General features: G+C 41.1%; 3 protein-coding genes across 4 annotated transcripts; all 3 read left to right on the top strand.

Annotated features, from left to right (window-relative positions):
• Window positions 1-865: 865 nt before the first annotated feature.
• LOC119262394 lies at window positions 866-5197 on the top strand. The gene is made up of 7 exons (XM_037534235.1): window positions 866-970; window positions 1238-1349; window positions 1464-1538; window positions 1643-1719; window positions 4354-4468; window positions 4578-4652; window positions 4749-5197. Exons 1-7 carry the CDS (start codon window positions 895-897, stop codon window positions 4882-4884), a joined length of 666 nt encoding a protein of 221 aa, XP_037390132.1. The 5' UTR covers window positions 866-894; the 3' UTR covers window positions 4885-5197.
• An 8974-nt stretch (window positions 5198-14171) lies between these two features.
• LOC108417684 lies at window positions 14172-25205 on the top strand. 2 transcript variants are annotated; one of them, XM_037534236.1, is made up of 8 exons: window positions 14172-14309; window positions 14576-14687; window positions 14798-14872; window positions 14978-15054; window positions 15637-15748; window positions 15863-15937; window positions 16043-16126; window positions 25142-25205. In XM_037534236.1, exons 1-8 carry the CDS (start codon window positions 14234-14236, stop codon window positions 25143-25145), a joined length of 615 nt encoding a protein of 204 aa, XP_037390133.1. In that variant the 5' UTR covers window positions 14172-14233; the 3' UTR covers window positions 25146-25205. The 2 variants fall into 2 exon arrangements, with proteins under 2 accessions (XP_037390133.1, XP_037390134.1); XM_037534237.1 differs by lacking the exon at window positions 25142-25205 and having other exon boundaries at window positions 16043-16269.
• On the top strand, window positions 24268-25192 carry LOC108434944 (C-C motif chemokine 24-like). Its single transcript, XM_037534238.1, has 4 exons — window positions 24268-24395; window positions 24664-24775; window positions 24886-24960; window positions 25058-25192. The coding sequence occupies exons 1-4, from the start codon at window positions 24320-24322 to the stop codon at window positions 25143-25145; spliced, it is 351 nt and encodes a 116-aa protein (XP_037390135.1). The 5' UTR covers window positions 24268-24319; the 3' UTR covers window positions 25146-25192.
• Window positions 25206-25652: the final 447 nt, after the last annotated feature.

Here is a 25652-nt window from a genome sequence, read left to right as displayed (position 1 = left end):
CCAGGGAGCAATTGGGGGTTAGGTGTCTTGCTCAAGGTCACCTCAGTCATGGACTGTCGGCACTGGGGATCGAAGAGGCAACCTTCCGGTCACAGGGCCAGTTCCCTAACCTCCAGCGCACGACTGCCCCCAATGAGACACAAAAAAGCAGAGTCACCTGCTCTTTTTCTGCTATGCAAAAAAGACCAACAGTCCTCTGATCCTCAATACAGTATCACAGTCAATTTTTAGGTTGTTGCTGTAAATGATTCATATTTCAACTTTTGACTACAGTTTGTGTCCAAGAAATAAGATAAGTAATAAGATCCTTCCTGCAAACGAACTGAAGCATTCATATTACTCACATTGCTCTTTGACAAACACAAAAAAAAACATTAACAGAACTGAATCAGAATCTTTAAAACAAACGCCCTCATTAAATAATACGTACCATCGTTTGAATTCCTAAGTACTAAAAATTTCAGTGCACATTTACGGCTACCAGATCACCAGCTGTGCAGCCAAAGAGATAAATAAACGATTGATTTATAGAATCTATCTATAAACTATCTATAGAATATCTATATTCGGTCCACTTTAGCTGCAGCAGTGTGAAACCAACCGAACCGACTCTGGAGCAGACTTTAGCACACCAACTAGGTGTGAAAACAGCCTTAATGTCAAATCTCCTCAGCACTGAAGAAAAGAAAATAAAGGAGAGAACCAGATTCCCGGCAGAGCCACATGTCTGACTGAGTAGAGAAAAAGGGCCGGACCTCTGACAGAAATACTCTATTAGGACGCAAAGGAACATCTTCACTTCCTTCCGTTCCTGTTTCTGCTGTGACTTGAGACCACAGCTTGGCTCTCAGTAATCAGCCACTTCTTCTGACGAGACGGAGATCAGGTGAGAAAATGAAGACCAGTGTAGCTGTGATGAGGAGCCTGGCCGCCGTAGCAATCGTCGCTTTTACCATCTGGACCTCAGCAGGTAAACTGCACTTGTTTACAGATATATTAACCATTGCTGTGATGTTTTATAGTTGTGGACCAACATTTTTGCTGCTACATTAAAATCTGATAACAGAAATGGACCCATACTGAGTGGATATACTCGCTTCACGTTGCCCAATGTTAACTGTTAATGTTAATTTAGCTTTCATATGAAGAGAGATCTGCAACATTCCAACAGATTTCTCATTTGTGTGGTGCTTTTTCTTCACTGGCTTCATGTGTTTCTGGTTTCTTGCTCATTTAGATGCTGAGAAAGTCAGTCCCTGCTGTGTCTCTATCTCGAGGTCCAGGGTGGTGGAACCCCTCAAATCTGTCAGGTTACAGGAGAGCAGACATCTATGTCTCAAAGCTGTGATGTAAGGACCACTTCTGCAAATCAGAGAGCATACAGAGCACACCAACAGCTACAAATGTGCATCTTTAAGAAACATAATTACACAATCATTACTGTAAAAACTTGCTTTTGACAGCTTCGAGACAGAAAAGGGACGATTCTGCATTGATCCGAGACAGCCTTGGGTGCGGGAGAAGATTGAAGAGTTTAGGTAAGTTCTATCTTAAAGGTGCTGTAAAGTTCACAGACTCCACCTTTTCATGCTGCACCTGTCAGAACCTGATTTTATATGGTTTCTCTTTTTTTTCATTTCAGACGACAACAGAAGACGACAGTGTCTCCAACTTCTGTTTCACCTCACAATGATCTGGAAATCACTTCTGCACATATAGGCAAGATACACTAAACAAAACTCTACGTTAGAGTTCTCTGTGCTGAGATGAGCAGAGACTCTGTTCTAAGTAAAGTTTAGTATTATTGCTTTGACTGTGACACACAGATGTTAAGTGTCTCATTTACATGTAAAGTAGGAGTTTTTACCTCAAATGGACGTAACCATAAGAGTAACAGAGCACTTCTATTCCGCCAAACCTTCTGACCAACAACCAAGCACTCGTGTAATTCGGTCCACTTTAGCTGTGGCAGTGTGAAACCAACCGAACCGACTCTGGAGCAGACTTTAGCACACGAACTGGGTGTGAAAACAGCCTTAATGTCAAATCTCCTCAGCACTGAAGAAAAGAAAATAAAGGAGAGAACCAGATTCCCGACAGAGCCACATGTCTGACTGAGTAGAGAAAAGCAAGCAAGCAAGCAAAATTTATTTATATAGCGCTTTTTACAACAGGTGTTGTCACAAAACAGCTTTACAGAACAATCAGTATTACAGAGAGAAGAGAAAAGAAGAGAGAAACTCCGGGTCCGAGCCCCATGAGCGTCGCCAGCGGCGACGGTGGCAAGGAAAAACTCCCTAAAAGAGGAAGAAACCTTGAGAGGAACCAAGACTCAGAAGGGGAACCCATCCTCCTCTGGTCGACACCGGACAGCAAACATTATTAGTATGAAGTTTTATAGTAAAGTGGGAAAAGAGAAGATCTGAGGATGAGGACTGCACAGCGCTGTACAGCAAGAAGCTCAGTGGTGGTCAAACCGGTCCAGAAGGCTGGTGAGCAGCGGCACCAATCAAGGCAGTAGAGGCAACAGCATCAGACGCACAGGATGGGCAGCTGATCAGCTCGGCAGAGAAAGGAAAGAAAAAAACAGAGTTAGTACTGTAAAGAGTGGCTGACCACAGATTACAGTAAAACAGAGCAGCAGAGACTCCAGCAGGTCTAGACCTGACAGGGAAGACTAGTCACCAAATGCTTGACTGTACAAGTAAGTTTTTAGCCTAGACTTAAAGATTGAGGCTGTGTCTGATTCCCGATTAGCAGGAAGATTATTCCAGAGCTGGGGGGCTTTGTATGAGAAAGCTCTCCCCCCTGATGTAGCTTTATTAATTCTAGGTACCAGTAGTGAGCAGCACCTTGTGATCTAAGTAGGCGTGATGGTTCACAGTAGGAGAGAAGTTCACTCAGGTACTGAGGGGCGAGTCCGTTTAGAGCTTTATATGTCAGTAATATAGTTTTATAATCAATGCGAAATTTAACTGGTAACCAGTGCAGGTTTGATAAAACTGGACTAATATGGTCAAACTTCCTAGTTCTTGTGAGGACTCTGGCTGCAGCGTTCTGGACTAGCTGAAGCTTGTTAAGGCTTTTGCTGGGACATCCAGACAGCAGGGCATTACAATAATCCAGCCTTGAAGTGATAAATGCATGAACTAGCTTTTCTGCGTCCTGTAGAGATCATGAATTTCTTAATTTAGCAATATTGTGAAGATGCAGGACGGCTGTTCTAGTGATATTAGTTATATGTGTGTCGAAGGAGAGATCAGCGTCTATCACAACACCAAGATTTTTAACAGATAAGCTTGATGAAACTGAGAGATTGTTAAGTTTTAGTGTTGAGTTAGACAGTCTGTTTCTGGCTAATTTTGAACCAAGAAGCAGGACCTCTGTTTTATCTGAGTTAAGTAGCAGAAAATTATTTGACATCCAATCTTTTATGTCTTTTATACAGTCCTCAATCTTGCCAAGTTTAATTTTATCATCCGAAAGAAAAAGGGACGCACCTCTGACAGAAATACTCTATTAGGACGCAAAGGAACATCTCCACTTCCTTCAGTTCCTGTTTCTGCTGTGACTTGAGACCACAGCTTCGTCCTCAGTAATCAACCACTTCTTCTGACGAGACAGAGATCAGGTCAGAAAATGAAGACCAGTGTAGCTGTGATGAGGAGCCTGGCCACCGTAGCAATTGTCAGACTGCGCTGACCTACTCCACTTTAGATTAGAGTAAGTGACCCTTATTAGTCCCACAACGGGGAAATTTGACCTCCGCATTTAACCCGTCCGTGAAGTGAAACACCACATACACTCTAGTGAGCACACACACACTAGGGGGTAGTGAGCATGCTTGCCCGGAGTGGTGGGCCCAATCCTCAGTGCCCGGGGAGCAGTTGGGGGTTAGGTGTCTTGCTCAAGGACACCTCAGTCATGTGCTGTCGGCTCTGGGGATTGAACCGGCGACGTTCCGGTCACAGGGCTCCCTAACCTCCAGCCCCCAACTACCCCACTTGTTTACAGATATGTTTTTCCATTGCTGAAAATGGAACTGAAAGGGAAAGTGAGAGAGAAAGTGAGAGAGAGGCATTTGCCTAATGTTAAATGTTAATGTGTACCCCTTCAAATCTCAGGCTTATTACATACTACAACTTATTGTTCAGTAACTACAGGGACTTCAATTCCAACTGGTTGAGCTGTTCTTAGGTTACAGCAGTGTGTGATAAAACACTGGGGCAGCGGCGGGCTCTGGACAGTTAAGAGGTTAAGAGAGACGTACAACAATATTCTAACATTTCTCATTCGTGTTGTGTTTTTAAATCATCGGCTGCTTCATGTGTTTTGGTTTTTTTGCTCATTTAGTTGCTGAGAATGTTAGAAGGCCCTGCTGTGTCTCTGTCTCGAGGTCCAGGGTGGTGGAACCCCTAAAAGCATACAGGTTACAAGACAGGAACCCTCCATGCGTCAAAGCTGTCATGTAAGGACCACTTCTGCCAATTAGAGAGCATACAGAGCACACCTGCACTGCTTAAGTGCATTTTAAAAAGATAATTGTATTCATTACTGTAAAAACTTGCTTTTGACAGCTTTGAGACAGAAAATGAACATTACTGCCTGGATGCATCACAGCCTTGGGTGCAGGAGAAGATTGACGAGCTTATGTAAGATTAACGTGTACTTTTTTTTTAAGTGCTATAAAATTTAGACAATATTGCGCCAATCAGATCCTGATTTTATACGTTTTCTCATTTCCTTAGAAGACGACAGAAGACGACAGTGTCTCCAACCTCTGTGTCCCCCCACCTGACTTTCTCAGCACCAGAGAAGACGTCTCAGAAGAAGGATGAACCAAGCATCAACTACTACTGCTATACGACTGCACACCAACCATGAATGCAGCAGTTTCTAAATTAGACACCTGTTTAAAATGTTTACCAAGGCATTTAAAAAGCTGATTTTCCATTATTTCATCTTATTTATGGGCAGTTTTTCTTTTGAAGCGGATTGTATTTTTTAGAATTTCATTTGACGATGTAATCATTTACAAAAAAAAGTCAATGAAATTATTTGTCCTGTATTTTAAACCACCACAAACCACACACTATAAAATTGCCATTAAATGGACAGTAAATGGATCAAATCTGAAGTAGCATTATGCAATGCTGCACTTGTTTTCTTGTTCAGTGGATTGCTAAAACCATCCAAGACACAACTAATGTAGACACAAGATATCTTCATGGTTATCTTCAGAGGATGAAGCCCTTACAGTCGGGGCCCGCCAGTGTCCCAAAGCTTTAATGCACATTTCTATAAACGAAGAACAGCTCAGCCAGTTTGCGTTAAAGTCCCTGTAGTTATTGCATAATAAGCATTAGTAAGTAATAAGCCTGGGATTTTAAGAGGTTAAGAGAGAAACTCAACACAGCATGATGAAACATGTAATAAACTGTTCTGAATGTGTTTTGACACAGTGAGGCAGTTGAGGCACCACAGGGGTACTAGGGGGTTCTAAATCAACCCCTGAAAATCGTTCGGCGCATCCTTAAGCATCCCACGAAAAATGTTCCATTTGCCTCCGGTAAACAACCTATTTTAGCTTTAACTTCTATTAGGACATCACAAGTTTACAGCCTAGATTTATGGCTCACTAATATTCGTAATAAAATGTACTGTGACACTCAGTGTGTTGCATTAAAATGGGCCATGTACCACAATCAGCACCATAAAAATGAACCTCACTCCATCTCTACTTCTTTATGCTTCATCCATCCATCCATCCATCCATCCATCCATCCATCCATTTTCTAAGCCGCTTCTCCGTCAGGGTCGCGGGGGGATGCTGGAGCCTATCCCAGCAGTCTTCGGGCGGAAGGCAGGATACCCTGGACAGGTCGCCAGTCCATCGCGGGGCATCTTTATGCTTCATCGGTTCAATAAGTGTCCGCTTGAATTCAACCAGACAACTCACTGATGTCTGGTCCAACCTGTCAAAAATAAGCTCTGTGGTCTGTGTGACAAAATAAAACGGTCTGCTATTAAGCGATTATGCTGGGTGGTTAGAATGACCCAGGAGGATAAGCTGCTCAAATGATAAGAGACTCAGACAAAACAACCCAACATGCATTATAAAATTAACCCACCATTAAAGAAAAAAGACTCCAGAACTGGATCATTTTAATGACCCAGCACATTGAAGCCTATCCCAACTGTCATTTGGCAGGAGGCAGGAAACACCCTGGACAGGTCGCCAGTCCATCACAGGGCAGAGACACAGACATACACACTCACACCTGGGGTATCCTTTAGTATCTCCAGCTGGACTGACTGCATGTCTTTGGACTGTGGGAGGAAACCAGATCACCTTTTGCTTGTTTCTAAGTTGAACCATTGAACCAAGAGGTGTCACTGAACTAAAGATTAAGAGACTCTTATTAGTCCCACAACGGGGAAATTTCACCTCCGCATTTACCCCGTCCGTGAACTGAAACACCTCATACACTCTAGTGAGCACGCACACACTAGGAGGCAGTGAACACACTTGCCCGGAGCGGTGGGCAGCCCAATCCGCAGCACCCAGGGAGCAGCTGGGGGTTAGGTGTCTTGCTCAAGGACACCTCAGTCATGTGCTGTCGGCACTGGGGATCACCAAAAGAACAAAATCCTCTGCATATAAGAAGAGACTACATGTACAGACAGATTTTCCTGTCCCAAAATGAAACATCCCAACCTGGAATTCTACATCCCATACTCCTATGCGTAAATCCCATTTACATTAATTACCCATCTACGATTTTTTAAACGCGACTGAATCCAATTTAGGGTCAAACTAGTAAAACCCACAGCCCTCAACTTTCAGTTAAAGCAAATACATGATCAACTGCATCAAATTCTGCAAATCCCACAAAACCATCTCTCAGAATTTTCCTTCATCTACATCACTTCCCATGAGATCAGTTAGATGTTTCAGCAGAATGGGATTTTTGAAACCCTGACTGTAGCTTCTATAAGAAGCTAGTTTTTGTATCCCACCATTTATGAGGCATCTGATACTGTAGCTGAAGCTGATTGTATAGAAATATTAACAATATGAGAAAAATAAGGAGTGATGACTTTGGAGCTTCTCGAAAAAATCTTGCTGGTATATTATCTATTTATCTAATGACATGTTTCATTCCTGCTACATTAACCATAAAATCACAGACATAAACATCTCACTATTTATACAAGAGTGTAATGTAAATCAGTCTCTTGTTTTTGGATGTTCATCATAAACCTGCAGATCTGCACCACTACACTACTGTGAAGCTCCACCAAAACCAACAGATATAACTCACCATTCACTTAGCGTTTTGGCCAGCTCAAAAGTGGGGACCAATCACGAGCAACTTCCAGTGGGAAAGATAACCTGCTTTTTGAAAGGGAAATGTATCAGTACCTTTAGTTTCAGTTTGTGCTTTTGAATTTTCATCCTCGCCCTGCGTCATCTACAGTAAACCTGCTCTGAAATGAATCTGACAGATATTTTTGCTGATTGAACTCAACAGTGTATCTCACAGAACATGTAATTAGAACAGATCTTCCTGTTAAAAATTCAAACATATAGAAGATAATTCACGGACTGTTAGGGGTAACACATATGGTATCACCCTGAGTGCTTGCTTGGTTTGGGATGGAGGAAGGTGGGATCAGGGCAGAGCCGGCGACGAGTGATCTGGAATTTACAATATATTTTGCTTTGCATTCACAATGCTCTGCAAAAGTCAGAGACCGCTCATCGATTGTTTAATTTCCAGTCAAATGGCCATTAAATACAAGTTATTCACTTTCAGATGTTTCTGAGGAAATCAGATACAAGACAATCCACTTACATAAAGAAAGGAGAAAGTTGAAGGGAAAGGAAGAGGTTCCAAAGCTGGAAAATAAGATGGGACTCCTCACAAATGAGTAAGACCTGGTAGACACCAAATTCCCCCATCAGATAAATGGCACTTACAGCTTTTGTATTTCAGAGAGAGCAGAAAAAGAAGCTGCTTCAGATCTGAAAACTTCCACAGGGGTTTCTGTCCATCCTTCCACTGTGAGAAGACCACTCAGCACCATGGGTCTGAAAGGATGTGTAGCTGATCAAGAAAAACCTCCCTAAGAAAAGGAGATGGACACATCAAACAAAGAGGCTTGACAATAAACTGACCACCAGAGTCCATATTTAATATCAGCCGTTTTGTGATGTCAGTGTCGTGTTATGACGCCAAGAACAACTTCTTCTAAGCCACTTCTCCTTCTGGGTCCGGGGGGGTGCTGAAGCTCATCCCAGCTCTCAACCCGCGGAAGGCAGGATACCATCACAGGGCAGACAGACAGACACTTTCTCACACACAGGGACAATTTACCATGTACAACTGGCCTGACTTCATGTCTTTGGACTGTGGGAGGAAACCCACACAGACATTGGGAGAACATCCAAACTCCACACCGACAGGACCCTGGTCGCCTGGCCAAGGAATCAAACCCAGGCCCTTCTTACTGTGAGACGACAGCACTACCCCCTGCACCTTCCCAAGAACTTCGGATGGATGGATGGATGGATGGATGGATGGATGGATGGATGGATGGATGGATGGATGGATGGATGGATGGATGGATGGATGGATACTTTACTGATCCCAAAGGAAGTTTAGCAGTCACTTTAAAGTTCAAGATCCTCACGGTCAGCCTCGGCCTACCTCATCTGCTGAACCGGCTTCTTCCGAATGAACCCGGGTTTGCTCTGCTGCTGGTTGTTCTATCTGAGCTCCATTTGTACTACAGCAGGTTTCTGTGCTTCCAGTTTCTTGACACTTTGTGTTTTGTGGAGACATTTAATTAACTTAATGAAACAGCTCTGAATTCATATTGCATAAAAGTACATACTAATTGAGGCTGATGCTACAGTTTAGGCATGTGACCTTTATCCAAGCAAAGTCTGTGGGCAGGGTGTCAAATTCGTTGCAAGTGAAGAGAGCCACTTTCTGACGTAAACCGAACTACAGCCCTAATTTTGTACCCGAGAAACGTGGGTCATTTTGTGGGGCACATGTAGGTCAAGATGTCAGTGCAGTATTATAAAAACCCTGGATTTCTGACTGGCTACTGCTACTCATTATGGCCACACTGTACTTCAGTGTCCAGTGAATAGACACACTTGCATTGAAGCTCTAAGGTAGAACTGATTAGGCTGATTGAGGACATCTGTGGACATTTGGGGCCAAAAAGTTAAAACACATTTCACAACTGATGAATCTCTCATAAATTAGATAATGTCAACAACTGCCAATTGTAAGAAAGTAATGGTCTAGACCTTTGCCCTACTCTGATTTACCATGTTGCAATAGATTACCATATAAAGTGAAATGGTGCAGCATAGAAATGTATTCATGCTTCTTAGTCCCCCGTTCTCACACGTTCTCACACGCTCTCACACTGTAGCTCCTTTTCTGAGTATAAGAGGAAGCCAGCAGAACAACAGAGCCCTTTTAGCTACTGGCTCAGGACATTAATGAGTTATGGTTGCTCGAAGGAGCCTTTGCTCTCTATCCCAGCGCTTAGCACAGTAATTCACTGTGTTGATCAGCCATCGTTACAAACTGCAGTGCTAATAATAATTACGGCTATTGCCTGCATATCAAAATCAAAAAGTGAGGTGAGCCTTTCAGTGAAGCTTCAGCGGAAATCATTTCATGCATGATCTAAAAAGCAAATAAAGATTTATTGTTGAAATTTACCTACAAATAAGAGCTACTCTTTTCTGAATATCCAGCCAAACCCCCTCAATTTTGTATTTCTAGAATTCTTCCTCAACACTGTAACATAATCGAGTCACATCAACATTTGCAACACACTGCAAGCCCTGCAAGGGACCTTTCGCATCATTTTTTCCAGATGATGCGGAAATCTCTTCTACATATACAGGCAAGATATACTATACACCCCAGAGGCTCTTGACGTTGTAGCTGTGGTCCTTCTGAAATGAATGACCTGTTTTTGTCATTCATACATACTGTGCCACAAAATCTGGGACCACAGAATTCACTCACAGTAGGAAAGAGAAATGACGATAAAATGTTGAAGAATGAGAGGCCTGAGCAAATAAATACGCATAAATATCATAGAGACGACACGACGTCGACACTTTCACCTGCAGTTTATCTCGTGTTTCTTTCGTTTTGGTTTGTCTGCCGCAGGACGATGAAGTACTACAATTATAAGTCTTAAAATAAAGCAGCACTGTTAGTCACAGAAACTCTCCCGCTCTCCACACACAGGTTATATAGAAGGAAACAGAACACCAACACACTTTTGCAGAGTAATGGTACTTTATTGATTAGGAACAGCGGTTCTTAGTCATAATGAGATCATATATAAACCACAGTATAAGCAGAGGCACAAAAATGCACTAATAATAACTCACTGCTGGCTAGATATAATGCATTATTAAGCATATATTATTAGTAAGTATGTATAACGTATATATGCAGAAGTATATATTAAAGAAAGATGAACAAGAAATCCTTTGGACTGGTTTGCCATTTTCAGTCTTTGTACTCTTCCAGATCTGTAAGACAGATTGGTTAATATGATTAGTATGATTAATATGAATGCTGCTGCTTTCTTTATTCAGACAAATCAAATCTGACCATTAAGCTGTTTAAAGAAGGTCGGAGGCGATCCGGGTGCGTCTGAATGAATTGGCTCTATTGAGACGGATCCAGATTTAATCCTCTCTGTTTATTTAACAGTCAAAGAGGTGGTCTAAGTGGTCTACATTCTTGCAGTGCGGAACTATTTCAAATAAATGAAAATTTGCAAAAGAGAGAGAGGAGCAGATGGTTTTACAACCCAAGAAGGGAAAGAAACCAGATCAGTTTATATCACTAAAAAAAATTAAATTTCATGGCAGGATGGAAAATAGTAGCCAAGTTATCGAGGTCAATCAAACCTGGATCACAATCACCATTAAACATACTATTGCATGATGATCAAAAAACGAAAGTTCAAAAGATAAAAAAGCACCACATCATAGATCTAAAATGAACTGCGTGAACTTCAACTGGAAAATTATTTACAATAAAAGCGGAAAATTTTTTGTTAGCCTAGAAAATTTGACCTAAATGGCTACATTCGGCTCAATCCTCTGTGAACATGTAAATGTCTGTGTATGCCTAATATTAAAGTACATAAACTGGATCGAGTTACAAAAAACCTGATCTGGACGATTAGAGATTAAAATGTTAGTCAAGACTTGTAATGAGAATATTTAAAAACCTGTATTTATGCGCGATGATATTTACTGACAGTTACTGAAGCTTTTGGTAATATATTCATCAGATCAGGCTTATTTTTAGAGACTCAATTTCAAGTTTTATGTCTCATAAGTATTGATATCAGTGACCAGAACATGTTGAGCCCAAAGATAAGCACTGACAGTCCTAAAGAAATGAACATATAAACAGATGAAGTTGAGCTCAGGCTCTACTGTGGTGGCTGCAGGTGTAAATACCTTGTTTTCTCCTTTGGATCCAGCGGGCAGCGGGGTCAGAGCAGAATTTGTCTGTCTTTGAGTAAAATCTACAAATAATTTACATAATATTTTAAAAAACGTGGTCAAACCCTGTAAATATGCTACTGAGAATGCTTGGAAAATGATAAAAAAAATGATAAAAGATGCAAAATTGATATAAATGATAAATTTACATGACTGCTTCAACACAAGGTGCCAATGCATTCTGGTGCTTGTATCCAATCAGCTCTATGTTACGTGGGATAGGCATTCTGGACACTTGCTCACAGCAAACCAGGCGGACTCTAGTAGGCAGACGATCTGAAAGTGAGAGTTAGAGAGAAAGAGGCTTTCCAAACTAATAACTTTACAAGTCAGAAGGTTTTATGTAATCAAACACAAAATGCGAGTACGCAAAAAAACAACAGTCCTTCGATCCTCAATACAATATCACAGTCATTTCCTAGGTTGTGGCTTTAAATGGTTCATATTTCCACTTTTCCACCAAGTTTGTGTCCAAGAAAGAAGCAGGTGCAGCGCTGTCATACGCGGTAATAAGATCCTTCATGCAAAGCAACTAAAGTCAAGCATTCATATTACTCACATTGTTCTTTGACATTAGCATAAGTGAAGCAAAAAAGCAGCACTGGATATTTTTAAAAACACTTCATTAAATGAAATACACCATCGTTTGAATTCCTAAGTACTAAAAATTTCAGTGCACACTTACAGCTACCAGATACACCAGCTGTGCAGCCAAAAAGGACGAGCAGCACAGCCAAAGCACAAAGACTGCTATTCCAACGCATCATGGCTCTCTGTGGTGAGATCAGTAGAGACTGTCAAACAGTCAATGACTGTCAATTTTGTGGGCGCCTCTCTTTTATTGTCAAGCCCATCATGTAGGAAAAAGAGGTGGTCATTGCACCGCACCACACCACTGCTTGCTATCACACTGTAAAAATACAGCTCACACCTCGAACCCACACTGAGCCTCAGCAGCGCAGGCAGCGAAAAAGAGGAACCAGCATGCTTGCAGCTTAGTAACTGAAGTTTAAAGACAGCAGATATTATTACTGCTTTGACAGACACTCTCATTTTCATGCAGTTTTTGGCTCAAACAGTCGTAAACATAAAACTAACAGAGCACTTATAAACCTGCGAACCTTCTGACCAACAAACAAGCACTTGTGTGTAATTTGGTGCACTTTGGCCGTCAGTGTGAAACCAACCGAATCGAATAGAAAAGGAAAGAAAAAGTCAAAGGGCTGTCAACCTGCAATTCAACATCAGAGCGCGCTTTCCTGCTTCTGATAGCAGCACGTCAGCACATGATCTGCCTGCTTCATCATCTCACCCTTCACATGCGCAGATCATTCATGTAGCACAAGAAATAAAATGAATAAGATGACAGTGAAGCGATGCTTTTAATTTGGCAGATGGGTAGTGGAACATATTGCATCAGCGTTCAAATTGACAAATCAGCCATAAACACCAGCGTCGCTCCAAGACGCCCAGTGTTCCACCACAGCAACCACAGATACAGCACCCCCTTCATGTTTCACCACCACTGCAAATAAATTCCTAGTGCCGCCCCTGCAGTGAAGGCATGACCTTCCTGCCAGCTCTGCAGGCCTAAAAGCTCTACAACCACATTTAGCAGATATTCACGAACCAATAAGTGATTGTAGTTTTTCCTTTATTTGGTTTGTGTTGGTTAAACATGGTTTACACATTTCTGAACGTTGGTTTTTACACTAGTGATGTCCGGCAAGGTCAATTGTAAGTTAATTTGAAAGTAATTGTAAGTTAATGCATCTAAACGTCCTACTAGAAAAACCTGCAGAGACCCGAAAAACCAGTATGAGTTGTGTTTTGGATGTTGGGGTGCTGGTTAAACCTGCTCCAGACCAGCATAAACCAGCTTAGAAACAGATTTCCCTTTATTGACACTGCCATTTCTGACGTGCAGACTGATTGCAAGAACAATCAAAACTTTATTTATACTAAAATAAATGTTTTGCAGGATGAAGCTACTCAAACTGTTTTTGTTTCATGTTTTTAACTCATATGATTAGAAAGGCCAAGGAAACTGTGTTCACGGTTGTAACACTGGGTGAACAAAACAGACACTCGTGGATATAAAATAAACACAGATACAGTTAACATTAGCAGCATTATACAGTATTATACTTTAAATTACAGCTGCATAGTGAAACAGTATCGAACTGTATGTTTCTGTAACACTGGGGGCCGTTAAATGAAATGAAAATGACTGTTGAGGAAAAACTACAGTAACAGTCAAAGCATGGACGACTCCACTGTCTCGCACTGAGTGATTCACCGGGGCACACCTTAACGTATTATATACAGTTGTAGATTAGGCAGTGTAGTCAGGTGGGCAGAACTAGGTTCTTACAGAATTTTCCATCTATGAAAGACACTTGAAATAGTCTGTTTAAGTCACGTTTCCGATGGTCATGAACAATGAGGTCACATCCCCTGCCAAACTAGAAACTGCCCGGCAGAGCGATTTATGTTGACTGGGCATAAAAAAGGGCCGGACCTCTGACAGAAATACTCCATCAGGACATCACGGAACTCATCTTCACTTTTCTCAGTTCCTCTTTCGCCGCTACTTAAGACGACAGCTTCGCCCTCAGTAATCAGTCACTTCTTCTGACGAGACGGAGATCAGGCGAGAAAATGAAGACCAGTGTAGCTGTGATGAGGAGCCTGGCCGCCGTAGCAATCGTCGCTTTTACCATCTGGACCTCAGCAGGTAAACTGCACTTGTTTACAGATATATTAACCATTGCTGTGATGTTTTATAGTTGTGGACCAACATTTTTGCTGCTACATTAAAATCTGATAACAGAAATGGACCCATACTGAGTGGATATACCCGCTTCACGTTGCCCAATGTTAACTGTTAATGTTAATTTAGCTTTCATATGAAGAGAGATCTGCAACATTCCAACAGATTTCTCATTTGTGTTGTGCTTTTCTTCACTGGCTTCATGTGTTTCTGGTTTCTTGCTCATTTAGGTGCTGAGAAAGTCAGTCCCTGCTGTGTCTCAGTCTTGAGGTCCAGGGTGGTGGAACCCCTCAAATCTTTCAGGTTACAGAAGAGCAGCCCTCCATGTGTCAAAGCTGTCATGTAAGGACCACTTCTGCAAATCAGAGAGCATACAGAGCACACCAACAGCTACAAATGTGCATCTTTAAGAAAATTATGTATTCATTACTGTAAAAACTTGCTTTTGACAGCTTCGAGACAGAAAGGGGACATTACTGCATCGATCCGAGACAGCCTTGGGTGCGGAAGAAGATTGAAGAGTTTGTGTAAGTTATAACTCAAAAGTGCTGTAAAGTTCACAGACTCCACCTTTTCATGCTGCGCCTGTCAGAACCTGATTTTATATGGTTTCTCTTTTTTTTTAATTTCAGACGACAACAGAAGACGACAGTGTCTCCAACTTCTGTTTCACCTCACAATGATCTGGAAATCACTTCTGCATATATAGGCAAGATACACTAAACAAAACTCTACATTAGAGGCACTTGGATTCACAGCTGTGATCCTTCTGAAAAGAAGGACACGGTTTTTGTCATTTGTAAATAATGAACAACAAAATCTGAGACCACAGACTTACAGTTGCTGAATTTAATACTTAACGGTGTTCAGGTCAGGCTTTATCGACAGAGACCCAATTTCAAGCCTTATGTCTCAGATCAGTACTGATATTAGTGACCAGAACATGCTGAGCCCACAGATGAACTGAAAGGGAAAGTGAGAGAGAAAGTGAGAGAGAGGCATTTGCCTAATGTTAAATGTTAATGTGTACCCCTTCAAATCTCAGGCTTATTACATACTACAACTTATTGTTCAGTAACTACAGGGACTTCAATTCCAACTGGTTGAGCTGTTCTTACATTACAGCAGTGTATGATAAAACATTGGGGCAGCGGCGGGCTCTGGACAGTTAAGAGGTTAATTTTGCTTTTCCTATAAAGAGGGATATCCTACAACATTCCAACAGATTTCTCATTTGTGTTGTGCTTTTTATTCACTGGCTTCATGTGTTTCTGGTTTCTTGCTCATTTAGATGCTGAGAAAGTCAGTCCCTGCTGTGTGTCTATCTCGAGGTCCAGGGTGGTGGAACCCCTCAAATCTTTCAGGTTACAGAAGAGCAGCCCTCCATGTGTCAAAGCTGTCATGTAAGGACCACGTCTGCAAATCAGAGAGCATACAGAGCACACCAACAGCTACAAATGTGCATCTTTAAGAAAGATAGTTACACATTCATTACTGTAAAAACTTGCTTTTGACAGCTTCGAGACAGAAAAGGGACAATTCTGCATCGATCCGAGACAGCCTTGGGTGCGGAAGAAGATTGAAGAGTTTAGGTAAGTTCTATCTTAAAGGTGCTGTAAAGTTCACAGACTCCACCTTTTCATGCCGCACCTGCTAGAACCTGATTTTATATGGTTTCTCTTTTTTTCTCATTTTAGAAGACAACAGAAGACGACAGTGTCTCCAACCTCCGTGTCACCTCGTCTGACTTTCTCAGTGCCACAGAGCTCAACCGAGAGCAGTTAAAGTCAGATTGTATTTATTAGAATTTGTTGCGGAGTTTATTTGAAGACATTATTTCTAATTGAAAAGTTTCATTTTAACCATGACACTGTAAAATTGCCATTAAACGGACAATAAATGAATCAAATCTGAAATAACATCATGCAAAGCTGTACTTGTTTTCTTGCTCAATAAGGGGAAAAACCTTCGAGGACACAACTAATGTAGACAGGAATACTAGACTAAATAAAGCTCAGCAGAACTCCAGGGGCAGCACATCACAGCACATTAACCACTAAAGACTAGATTCCACTCCGTGGCTCCCTGATGAGGTTTTCAATAGTATATCTTCAGAGCATTAACCCCTTATATGGTTGGGGGCACCAGTGGGCCCAAAGTTTTATTACTCACTTCTATCAGCTAAAGATAGCTCATCTTTGCACTGAAGTGCCTGTAGTTACTGAATAATGAGCAGTAGTAGGTACTAAGCCTGGGACTTTAATGGGTTATGAGAGAAGCTCTAGATAACATCATGAAACGTAATAAACCTTTTGAGTTCTGAGCGCAATTTGACACAGTGAGGCAGGGTGAGCGATTAATGTCGCCATGCACCACAATCAGAGACATCAAAATAACCCTCACTCCATCTCTACTTCTTTATGCTTGATCGGTTTAATACGCAGCAGTTTGACTTCAACCAAACAGCTCGCTGATGTCTGGCCCAACCTATCAAAAATAAGTTCTGTGAAAAAATAAAATGGTTTGTTGTTGCTCTTCTGACGTTATTAGAAGCAGCTCGTGCTGCAAGAAATGAGCCTCAGTAAAGAGTCAGAAGTTTAATAGGTCGACACAGTGCAGCACCGACGTGCACGGACACTGAATTCACTTGTTTGCTTCAAACTATCAAAAAAAAGTGCTCCAGACAGCAGAGAACTGAACAGCGAACTGAACAGCGAACTGAACAGCGAACTGAACAGCAGAAAGCTGCCACTTTAACCACTTTTTAACCACAATTTAACCACTGTGGTGGGTCATTAGAAGGATACAGTTCTGGAGTCTTTTTTACTCAGTGCTGGGCTTATTTTACCATGAATTTTGGCTTGTTCTTTCACTTGATTAATAATAATAATAATAATAATAACAATAATAACAATAATAATAATACTTTTTTTTTTAAATCATTATTTAAGCCACTTACCCCTCTGGGTCACTGGAGATGCTGGAGTCTGCTAGTGCTCACCTAACGGAAGGCAGGAAACATCCTGCACAGGTCGCAAGTCCATCACAGGGGAGACACACATTCTCTTACACACACACACACCTTACACATCTCCAGCTGGCCTGACTGCATGTCTTGTGAACAGCATGTGAACTTGTCAGTGTTGCTAGCTGGCCAGTGAGCTAGGTAAGTAACACTAGCTAGCACCTGAACTTAAATTTGACAGCTTGGCTGGATTCAGTGGCCACCCAGGATCATGTTAAGAATCAAGCCATTAGATGTCATCCTATCCTACAAAGGTGTGCAGGTTATAGGAAGCGAGGACACAAGCCTAAGTTTCCATATATGTGTGTCCTGATAGTTAACTAATGTATCTACGTTAGCTAGAAATCATTGGTCATGTCAACTGTCTTCACTGTGGTAGGACAAAGATTTGCTTTGGCAAGATTGGTAAACACGTGTATAGAAACTATTAAAAAAAAAAAAAAAAACATTCCTGCTGCAACAAAAATTTTATGAAGGAACCTCAGTGAAGTTTACCGAAGGTTAAATACTGACTTGGTGGTAGCGTACAGGCAGGGTCTCCGCTTCAGTTCATGAAGCCAAATGAAAACTGTGAACAAAGCGCAATGTTAATATTATTTAATAAGCAGTTTCCGGAAATAATAGAGTTTAGGGGGGGCGCTATCGAGCATCTATGGAGTAAGACACAGTTTTGGTCGCTCCTGCCGATTTCGTAAATATTTATGATTTAACTGCACATTCGAGTTCGTTTCTTCTGCTTTATTTTACCCCCATGAAGTTTATTGTGTTTCTTTTGTTGGAAAGCCTAACTTTCAGTGTCTGACATGGCTGCAAAAGATATTAAAACTCACAGTACTGTTCAGACTCGATTGCGGCCTACTGCACAATCTCTGACCGCGACCTCAAGCAAGCCAGCGGTATCTGCTGTAGTCTCCTCAGCACACACCAGCCCTGACATCGCTACTCTCAAATTAGAGCTGCTGGCTTCACTGAGGAAAGACATCGCGGAGATTTTTAAAAGGGAGCTCCAGGAAACACTCGGAGATGTCCTGTCCTCTATAAAGTCGGACCTGAACGCGGTAAAGACACAGTTAGCTTCTGATAAAGCTGCTATCGACGCCACTGTGTCTGACATTAAAAACACAGTCGGAGAGATGGAGCGCGCGCTCACCGTGTGCTCCGATGACGTCTCAGAGATGAAGGCGTCTATAAAGTCTCTCGCCGCACAGGTAAATAAACTCCAACCCTCCAACCCAAACCCAAGCCAGGTGATCGTCCACGAGCCATCGTGTGTAGGTTCCACTATCACAGTGATTGTGTGGACATTTTGTGCCGCGCCAGAGAGCTCCGACAAATTAAAGTTGGAGATTTAACTATCTCGGTCTTTCCTGACTACACTGCTAAGGTGGCTCGGGCTGCTTTTAATGATGTCAGACGGAAACTTCGGGACATTGACGGTGTTCGGTTTGGTCTAATTTATCCAGCGCGGCTCCAAATTTCACATAACGGTACTGAAAAGGATTTTGTTTCAGCGGAAGAAGCCAACAAGTATATTAAAACTTTGACCGCTAGGTGAACTCCAACCTTTTCTGAGGTTAAAGTTATACTGTCCTTTTGATACACTGATGTTAACTGTGTTATTGTGGTTATACAGGTATTAGTTTATTTTATTGATTTTTTACACTGTTGTTTCTTTTTGTATAACATATTTTCTCTTGTTAAAGTGTTCATCTCTTGGTTTGAAAATAGGGGTTTTATTTTAATGTAATACATTATTGACTCGTTTTTAGTGCATAATGTTGTATTGTGGTAAAATCGGTGGGAATGTCCCTTTTTCTCTCTCTCTCTCTTCTTTTATCTCTTTTTCACTTCTTTTTCTGCGTAGTCCCCGTGTTGCTTCACACTAGTGTGAACAGCGTTTCGTTACTGTGGGAAACACTGCTGTCTCCTTTGTTTTGTTTGTTTTATATATTTTTTCTCTTTTTTGGGTTTATGGAGACTTTGGGTGTGTTTGTGTTTGGGGGTATTTTGGGGGGAGGGCGTTCCATCTCTGCTCACCGCACCATTTGAGTTTTTGTTGTCTTATTTATTTAAATGGTTGATGGCGATAGTGGTCCCAGCGTAGCTGGGTCAGACACACATCTCAGATTTATTAGTTGGAATGTTAGAGGTATGGGTAATCCTGTTAAACGATCCAGGGTCCTTGCACATTTAAAAAGACAAACTTCTGATGTAGTTTTTTTACAGGAGACTCACCTTCGCACTAAAGATCAACACAGGTTATATTGTCCTTGGGTAAGTCAGGTCTTCCATTCAAATTTTAATAAGTCTAGGGGCGTTGCCATATTAATTAGTAAAAAATGTCAGTTTCCTGCCACCAATATTATTGCAGATAGAGATGGCCGATACCTCATAGTTGCTGGTACTGTCATGCAGACGAAGGTTTTGTTGGTAAATGTCTATGCTCCAAATTTTGATGATGTTGAATTTGTTAATAAGTTATTAAGTAATATCCCCTGTTTAAGTACACATCTGTTAATTCTCGGAGGGGATCTAAATTGTGTTTTCAATCCTACCTTAGATCGTTCCAATCCTCTTAATCTAACTCAATCTGCTATGTCTAGATCATTCATAGATTTTATGGAACAAAATGGACTTGTGGATCCATGGAGATCTCGTAACCCCTCTAATAAAAAGTTTTCTCTTTTTTCTCCGGTGCACCACTCATTTTCTAGAATTGACTATTTTTTAATTGACAGTGCACTTAACTCTTGTGTGAACTCTATTGACTATTTAGGTATTGTAATTTCAGATCATTCACCATTATTATTGGATATTCAAATTTCTACTGCCAAATGTAACCCATCACTTTGGAGATTTAACCCTCTTCTGTTAGCAGAAAGGCAATTTTGCAATTTTATTTCAAATACTGTTAATGACTTCTTGGCTTTTAATCAAACTGAATCTGTTTCATACTCACTGCATTGGGAGACACTTAAATGCTACCTAAGAGGTCAAATCATATCTTACTCTGCTTTTACTAACAAAAACAATAATGCTAGAATTAACAAACTTACATCTGTTATCAGGAATCTTGATCACTTGTATGCGTTGAATCCTTCTCCAGAATTACTTAAACAGCGTATTGACTCTCAGGCGGAGTTTGACCGTATTACCACTAAAGAGGCAGAACGCTTATTATTGTGCATATTATGAACATGGTGACAAAGCAAGTCGTTTACTGGCGCATCAGCTGAAGCGCCAGGCCGATTCACGTTTGATACCCAGTATCAGAAACGCTCATAACGTCATTACTACACCCCCCTCGGAGATTAATGCTACCTTTAAATCTTATTACTCCTCATTATATAAATCAGAATTTCCTATAGATAGCACTAGAATGGACAACTTTCTTGATGGTCTTTCAATCCCAGTGGTTGATGTTGATATCGCTAAGCAATTGGATTCTCCACTTTCTCTTGAGGAAGTACTGAATGTAATTAAAGCGATGCAATCTAACAAAGCCCCCGGCCCCGATGGCTTTCCAATTGAGTTTTTAAGACATTCGCTGGTGCTTTGGCTCCATTACTTCTATCTGTGTTCAACGAATCCTTGGAAGGCGGTTCACTACCACCAATTCTGACACAGGCCACCGTTGCACTTCTCCTCAAACAGGACAAGGATCCAGCCTCCTGTGGTTCATATAGACCACTATCTCTGCTTAATGCTGATGTAAAGGTATTGGCTAAAATACTTGCATCCCGTTTGGAGAATGTGCTCCCTCGTATTATATCTGAGGATCAAAATGGTTTCATAAAGGGGCATCAATTGTTTTTTAATATTCGTACACTTTTTAATATAATTTACTCAAAGCAATTAGATGTACTTCCTGAAATTGTAATTTCTTTGGATGCGGAAAAGGCATTTGACAGGGTCGAGTGGGAGTACTTGTTTGCTGTTTTGAGGAAATTTGGCTTTGGTGATAAGTTTATTTCTTGGATCCGCCTTCTTTATTCTTCCCCTAAAGCCAGTGTCCACACTAATGATGTTAGTGATATTCTGTGATATAATGATATTCGGATTATTTTAATCTTGGTTGTGGAACTCGCCAAGGTTGCCCACTGTCACCTCTTCTTTTTGCCATCGCAATTGAGCATCTATCTATCGCACTGAAATCTTCCTCCTTATTCAAAGGAATCGTCCGTAATGATACTGAACATAAATTATCGTTATATTTGTTACTGTATCTAACTAATCCTACATTTTCTGTCCCTGCTGTTTTAAGTATTCTGGAGAATTTTGGCACTTTCTCAGGTTATAAATTAAATTTGGTGAAAAGTGAGTGTTTTCCTATTAATGTTGCAGCCTGTCATCTTCAACAGTTGGATTTGCCTTTTAAATTAAGTCATTCTGGGTTTAAATATCTAGGTATCAATGTGACTCGTTCATTATCTGGTCTTGCAGCTGCTAATTTTACTCCTCTTATTTCGAGGGTTACGTCTGATATTCAAAGATGGGGTAACCTTCCCCTGTCATTAATTGGTAGGATTAATGTTATTAAAATGAACATTTTACCAAAATTTCTGTTTTTATTCCAGTCAATTCCTCTCTTTTTACCAAAACATTTCTTTGATTCATTAGATCAGATTATTTGTTCCTTTATTTGGGGAGGGAAACCACCTAGGCTCCGTAAAACTATGCTGCAGAGAAGTAGACTTAGCGGAGGACTTGCATTACCTAATTTTCAAGTTTATTATTGGTCTGCTCATATTCATAAGCTTTGTTACTGGCTAGTGTCTCCTGGATCCTCTTGGTGTAAAATAGAAAGTTCATCGTGTAAAGGTTCTTCTCTATCTGCTCTACTTTATTCCTCTTTGCCCACAAAGCCTTCTCTGTACACAGATAATCAGGTGGTTCTTAACACACTAAAAATTTGGTATCAATTCAGGCGACATTTTAAATTGAATTCGGCTTCCTCTCTGAGTCCTTTACATAATAATCATTTGTTTCCTCCATCAATTTTGGATTCTGCTTTTTCACTATGGGCTGATAAAGGTATTACGCAATGTAAACACTTGTATGTAGACGGTGTCTTTGTCAGTTTTGCTAATTTGTCCTCCCGACATGGCCTTCCTGGCACTCATCTATTCCGCTATTTTCAAGTTCGCAATTTTGTGGCTAAATGTCTTCCTAGTTTTCCTTCATTACCTCTAGTACAGTGTTGTGAAACCATGCTTTCAATGGTTCCTCATCATAGAGGAGTTATCTCGAAATTGTATAATCTCATTATGTCTATTAGTGATCACTCTGATCTAAAATTGAAGGGTAAATGGGAGGAGGAACTAGGAATTCAAATGGAAGAAGGCATTTGGGAACAGGCCGTGGATGGTATACGCTCTACTACCTCTTGTGCGCGACTTGGATTAATTCAGTTTAAGGTTTTATACAGGGCACACTTCTCTAAATCTAGGCTTTCTAAATTGTATCCAGAAGTGAAAGATGTGTGTGATAGATGCTATGGTTCCCCCTGTGACCTTAGCCACATGTTTTTTCTTTGTCCTGCACTAAAAGGTTTTTGGACGGGTTATTTTACTATAATGTCCACTGTTCTTGGAGTTCAGGTACAACCTTGTGCACTAATTGCTATATTTGGGGTTTCAGACCGCTCTCTCGCACTTGGCACTATGCAAAGCAGCATTATAGCTTTTACATCCTTATTGGCAAGACGCTGCTTATTGTTACTATGGAAATCTACCAAGCCCCCTTCTATTTCTTGCTGGCTGAGGGACGTCATGCTTTTTTTAAAATTAGAGAAAATAAGGTACAAAGAGGGTGTACAGATACATTTTTCCAGAAATGGCAGCCCTTTATATCATATTTTTCCAACCTAAAAGTATTACCTGGTTAATTGTGTGCTTCCATACAAGTGTCGTGGCCTTTCTGTAGCTATCGCTATTCGCAGTGTGCGTGTTGGGTGTGGTGAGCTGGGATGGGACATTTGAGGGGGTGGGGGGGTACATTTTTGTTTTTGTGTGTGTTCTATTATAAAACCTGGTTGATGTGTGGTGGAAAAATGGGGAAAGTTGTGAAGGTATTCTGTATGTAAACGTGATGTTGTATTGGGCTTAGTTTCACTTCCTCCTAATAAAAAGTTTTTTAAAAAAATAATAAGCAGTTTCCTTCAGCCGTGAGAAATTCAAACTTACGCCATCGAACTTGTTCAGGGCAGTCATGGGCTGGAGGTCAGGGAACCAGCCTCGTGACCAGAAGGTCGCCGGTTCGATCTCCAGAGCCGCCAACACATAACTGAGGTGTCCTTGAGCAAGACGCCTAACCCCCAACTGCTCCCCAGGCGCTGCGGATTGGGCTGCCTACCGCTCCAGGCAAGTGTGTTCACTGCCCCCTAGTGTGCGTGCGCTCACTAGTGTGTATGAGGTGTTTCGTTTCACGGATGGGTTAAATGCGGAGGTGAAATTTCCCCGTTGTGGGACTAATAAGGGTCTCTTAATTTATTTATTTCATGAAATAGTTATTTAGAACTTCAGTAAAGTTTACCAGTGGTTAAATGTCCACATACTTTTTGGCCTTTGTCAACATATTCACATTCCTTTTGACCAAGGCACTCCGAATACGCAAGTGTTGGATTAGGCAGTGTAGACAGGTGGGCAGAACTAGGTTCTTACAGAATTTTCCATCTATGAAAGACGCTTGAAATGGTCTGTTTAAGTCACGTTTCCGATGGTCATGAACAATGAGGTCACATCCCCTGCGAAACTAGAAACTGCCCGGCAGAGCCATTTATTGTGACTGGGCAGAAAAAAGGGCCGGACCTCTGACAGAAATACTCCATTAGGACATCACGGAACACATCTTCACTTTTCTCAGTTCCTCTTTCGTCGCTACTTAAGACGACAGCTTCGCCCTCAGTAATCAGTCACTTCTTCTGACGAGACGGAGATCAGGCGAGAAAATGAAGACCAGTGTAGCTGTGATGAGGAGCCTGGCCGCCGTAGCAATCGTCGCTTTTACCATCTGGACCTCAGCAGGTAAACTGCACTTGTTTACAGATATATTAACCATTGCTGTGATGTTTTATAGTTGTGGACCAACATTTTTGCTGCTACATTAAAATCTGATAACAGAAATGGACCCATACTGAGTGGATATACCCGCTTCACGTTGCCCAATGTTAACTGTTAATGTTAATTTAGCTTTCATATGAAGAGAGATCTGCAACATTCCAACAGATTTCTCATTTGTGTGGTGCTTTTTTCTTCACTGGCTTCATGTGTTTCTGGTTTCTTGCTCATTTAGATGCTGAGAAAGTCAGTCCCTGCTGTGTCTCTATCTCGAGGTCCAGGGTGGTGGAACCCCTCAAATCTTTCAGGTTACAGAAGAGCAGCCCTCCATGTGTCAAAGCTGTCATGTAAGGACCACTTCTGCAAATCAGAGAGCATACAGAGCACACCAACAGCTACAAATGTGCATCTTTAAGAAAATTATGTATTCATTACTGTAAAAACTTGCTTTTGACAGCTTCGAGACAGAAAGGGGACATTTCTGCATCGATCCGAGACAGCCTTGGGTGCGGAAGAAGATTGAAGAGTTTGTGTAAGCTTGAGCTTTTTCGAAAGTGTTGTACAATTTAAGAACACCACTTTTCATGTTGCGTCAATCAAACCCTGAATTTCTGTTCTCGTTTTCTTAGAAGACAACAGAAGACGACAGTGTCTCCAACCTCCGTGTCACCTCGTCTGACTTTCTCAGTGCCACAGAGCTCAACCGAGAGCAGTTAAAGTCTCAGAAGAAGGACCAGCCAAACACCAACCACCACTGCTCCACGACTGCACTCCAACTGACAATGCAGCGGCAGAATTATACATTTGATATGAATGTTTAAAATGTTTAACAAGGCATTTTTTTTAATGCTAAACTAAATTAATTTATTAATTTATCATATTTATGGGCAGGTTTTCTTTTGAAGCAGATTGTATTTATTAGAATTTGTTGTTATTATTTATAATTGAAAAGTTTCATTTTAACCATGACACTGTAAAATTGCCATTAAACGGACAATAAATGAATCAAATCTGAAATAACATCATGCAAAGCTGTACTTGTTTTCTTGCTCAATAAGGGGAAAAACCTTCGAGGACACAACTAATGTAGACAGGAATACTAGACTAAATAAAGCTCAGCAGAACTCCAGGGGCAGCACATCACAGCACATTAACCACTAAAGACTAGATTCCACTCCGTGGCTCCCTGATGAGGTTTTCAATAGTATATCTTCAGAGCATTAA

This window comes from Pygocentrus nattereri, chromosome 24 (assembly GCF_015220715.1).
Source record: "Pygocentrus nattereri isolate fPygNat1 chromosome 24, fPygNat1.pri, whole genome shotgun sequence".
In the NCBI taxonomy this organism is placed as follows: Eukaryota; Metazoa; Chordata; class Actinopteri; order Characiformes; family Serrasalmidae; genus Pygocentrus; species Pygocentrus nattereri.
Note: the sequence above shows the minus strand (reverse complement) of the source record. Positions and strands in the feature narration are given on the sequence as shown.

Bases quoted from the DNA above. Each gene is read 5' to 3' on its own strand.
- LOC119262394 (XM_037534235.1), top strand. From the start codon at position 895: ATGAAGACCAGTGTAGCTGTGATGAGGAGCCTGGCCGCCGTAGCAATC. The intron at 1,350-1,463 runs GTAAGGACCACT...TGCTTTTGACAG, and splicing joins CTATGTCTCAAAGCTGTGAT to CTTCGAGACAGAAAAGGGAC. The intron at 4,653-4,748 runs GTAAGATTAACG...TCATTTCCTTAG, and splicing joins GAGAAGATTGACGAGCTTAT to AAGACGACAGAAGACGACAG.
- LOC108417684 (XM_037534236.1), top strand. From the start codon at position 14,234: ATGAAGACCAGTGTAGCTGTGATGAGGAGCCTGGCCGCCGTAGCAATC. The intron at 14,310-14,575 runs GTAAACTGCACT...TTGCTCATTTAG, and splicing joins TACCATCTGGACCTCAGCAG to GTGCTGAGAAAGTCAGTCCC. The intron at 15,055-15,636 runs GCAAGATACACT...TTGCTCATTTAG, and splicing joins AATCACTTCTGCATATATAG to ATGCTGAGAAAGTCAGTCCC.
- LOC108434944 (XM_037534238.1), top strand. From the start codon at position 24,320: ATGAAGACCAGTGTAGCTGTGATGAGGAGCCTGGCCGCCGTAGCAATC. The intron at 24,396-24,663 runs GTAAACTGCACT...TTGCTCATTTAG, and splicing joins TACCATCTGGACCTCAGCAG to ATGCTGAGAAAGTCAGTCCC. The intron at 24,776-24,885 runs GTAAGGACCACT...TGCTTTTGACAG, and splicing joins CCATGTGTCAAAGCTGTCAT to CTTCGAGACAGAAAGGGGAC.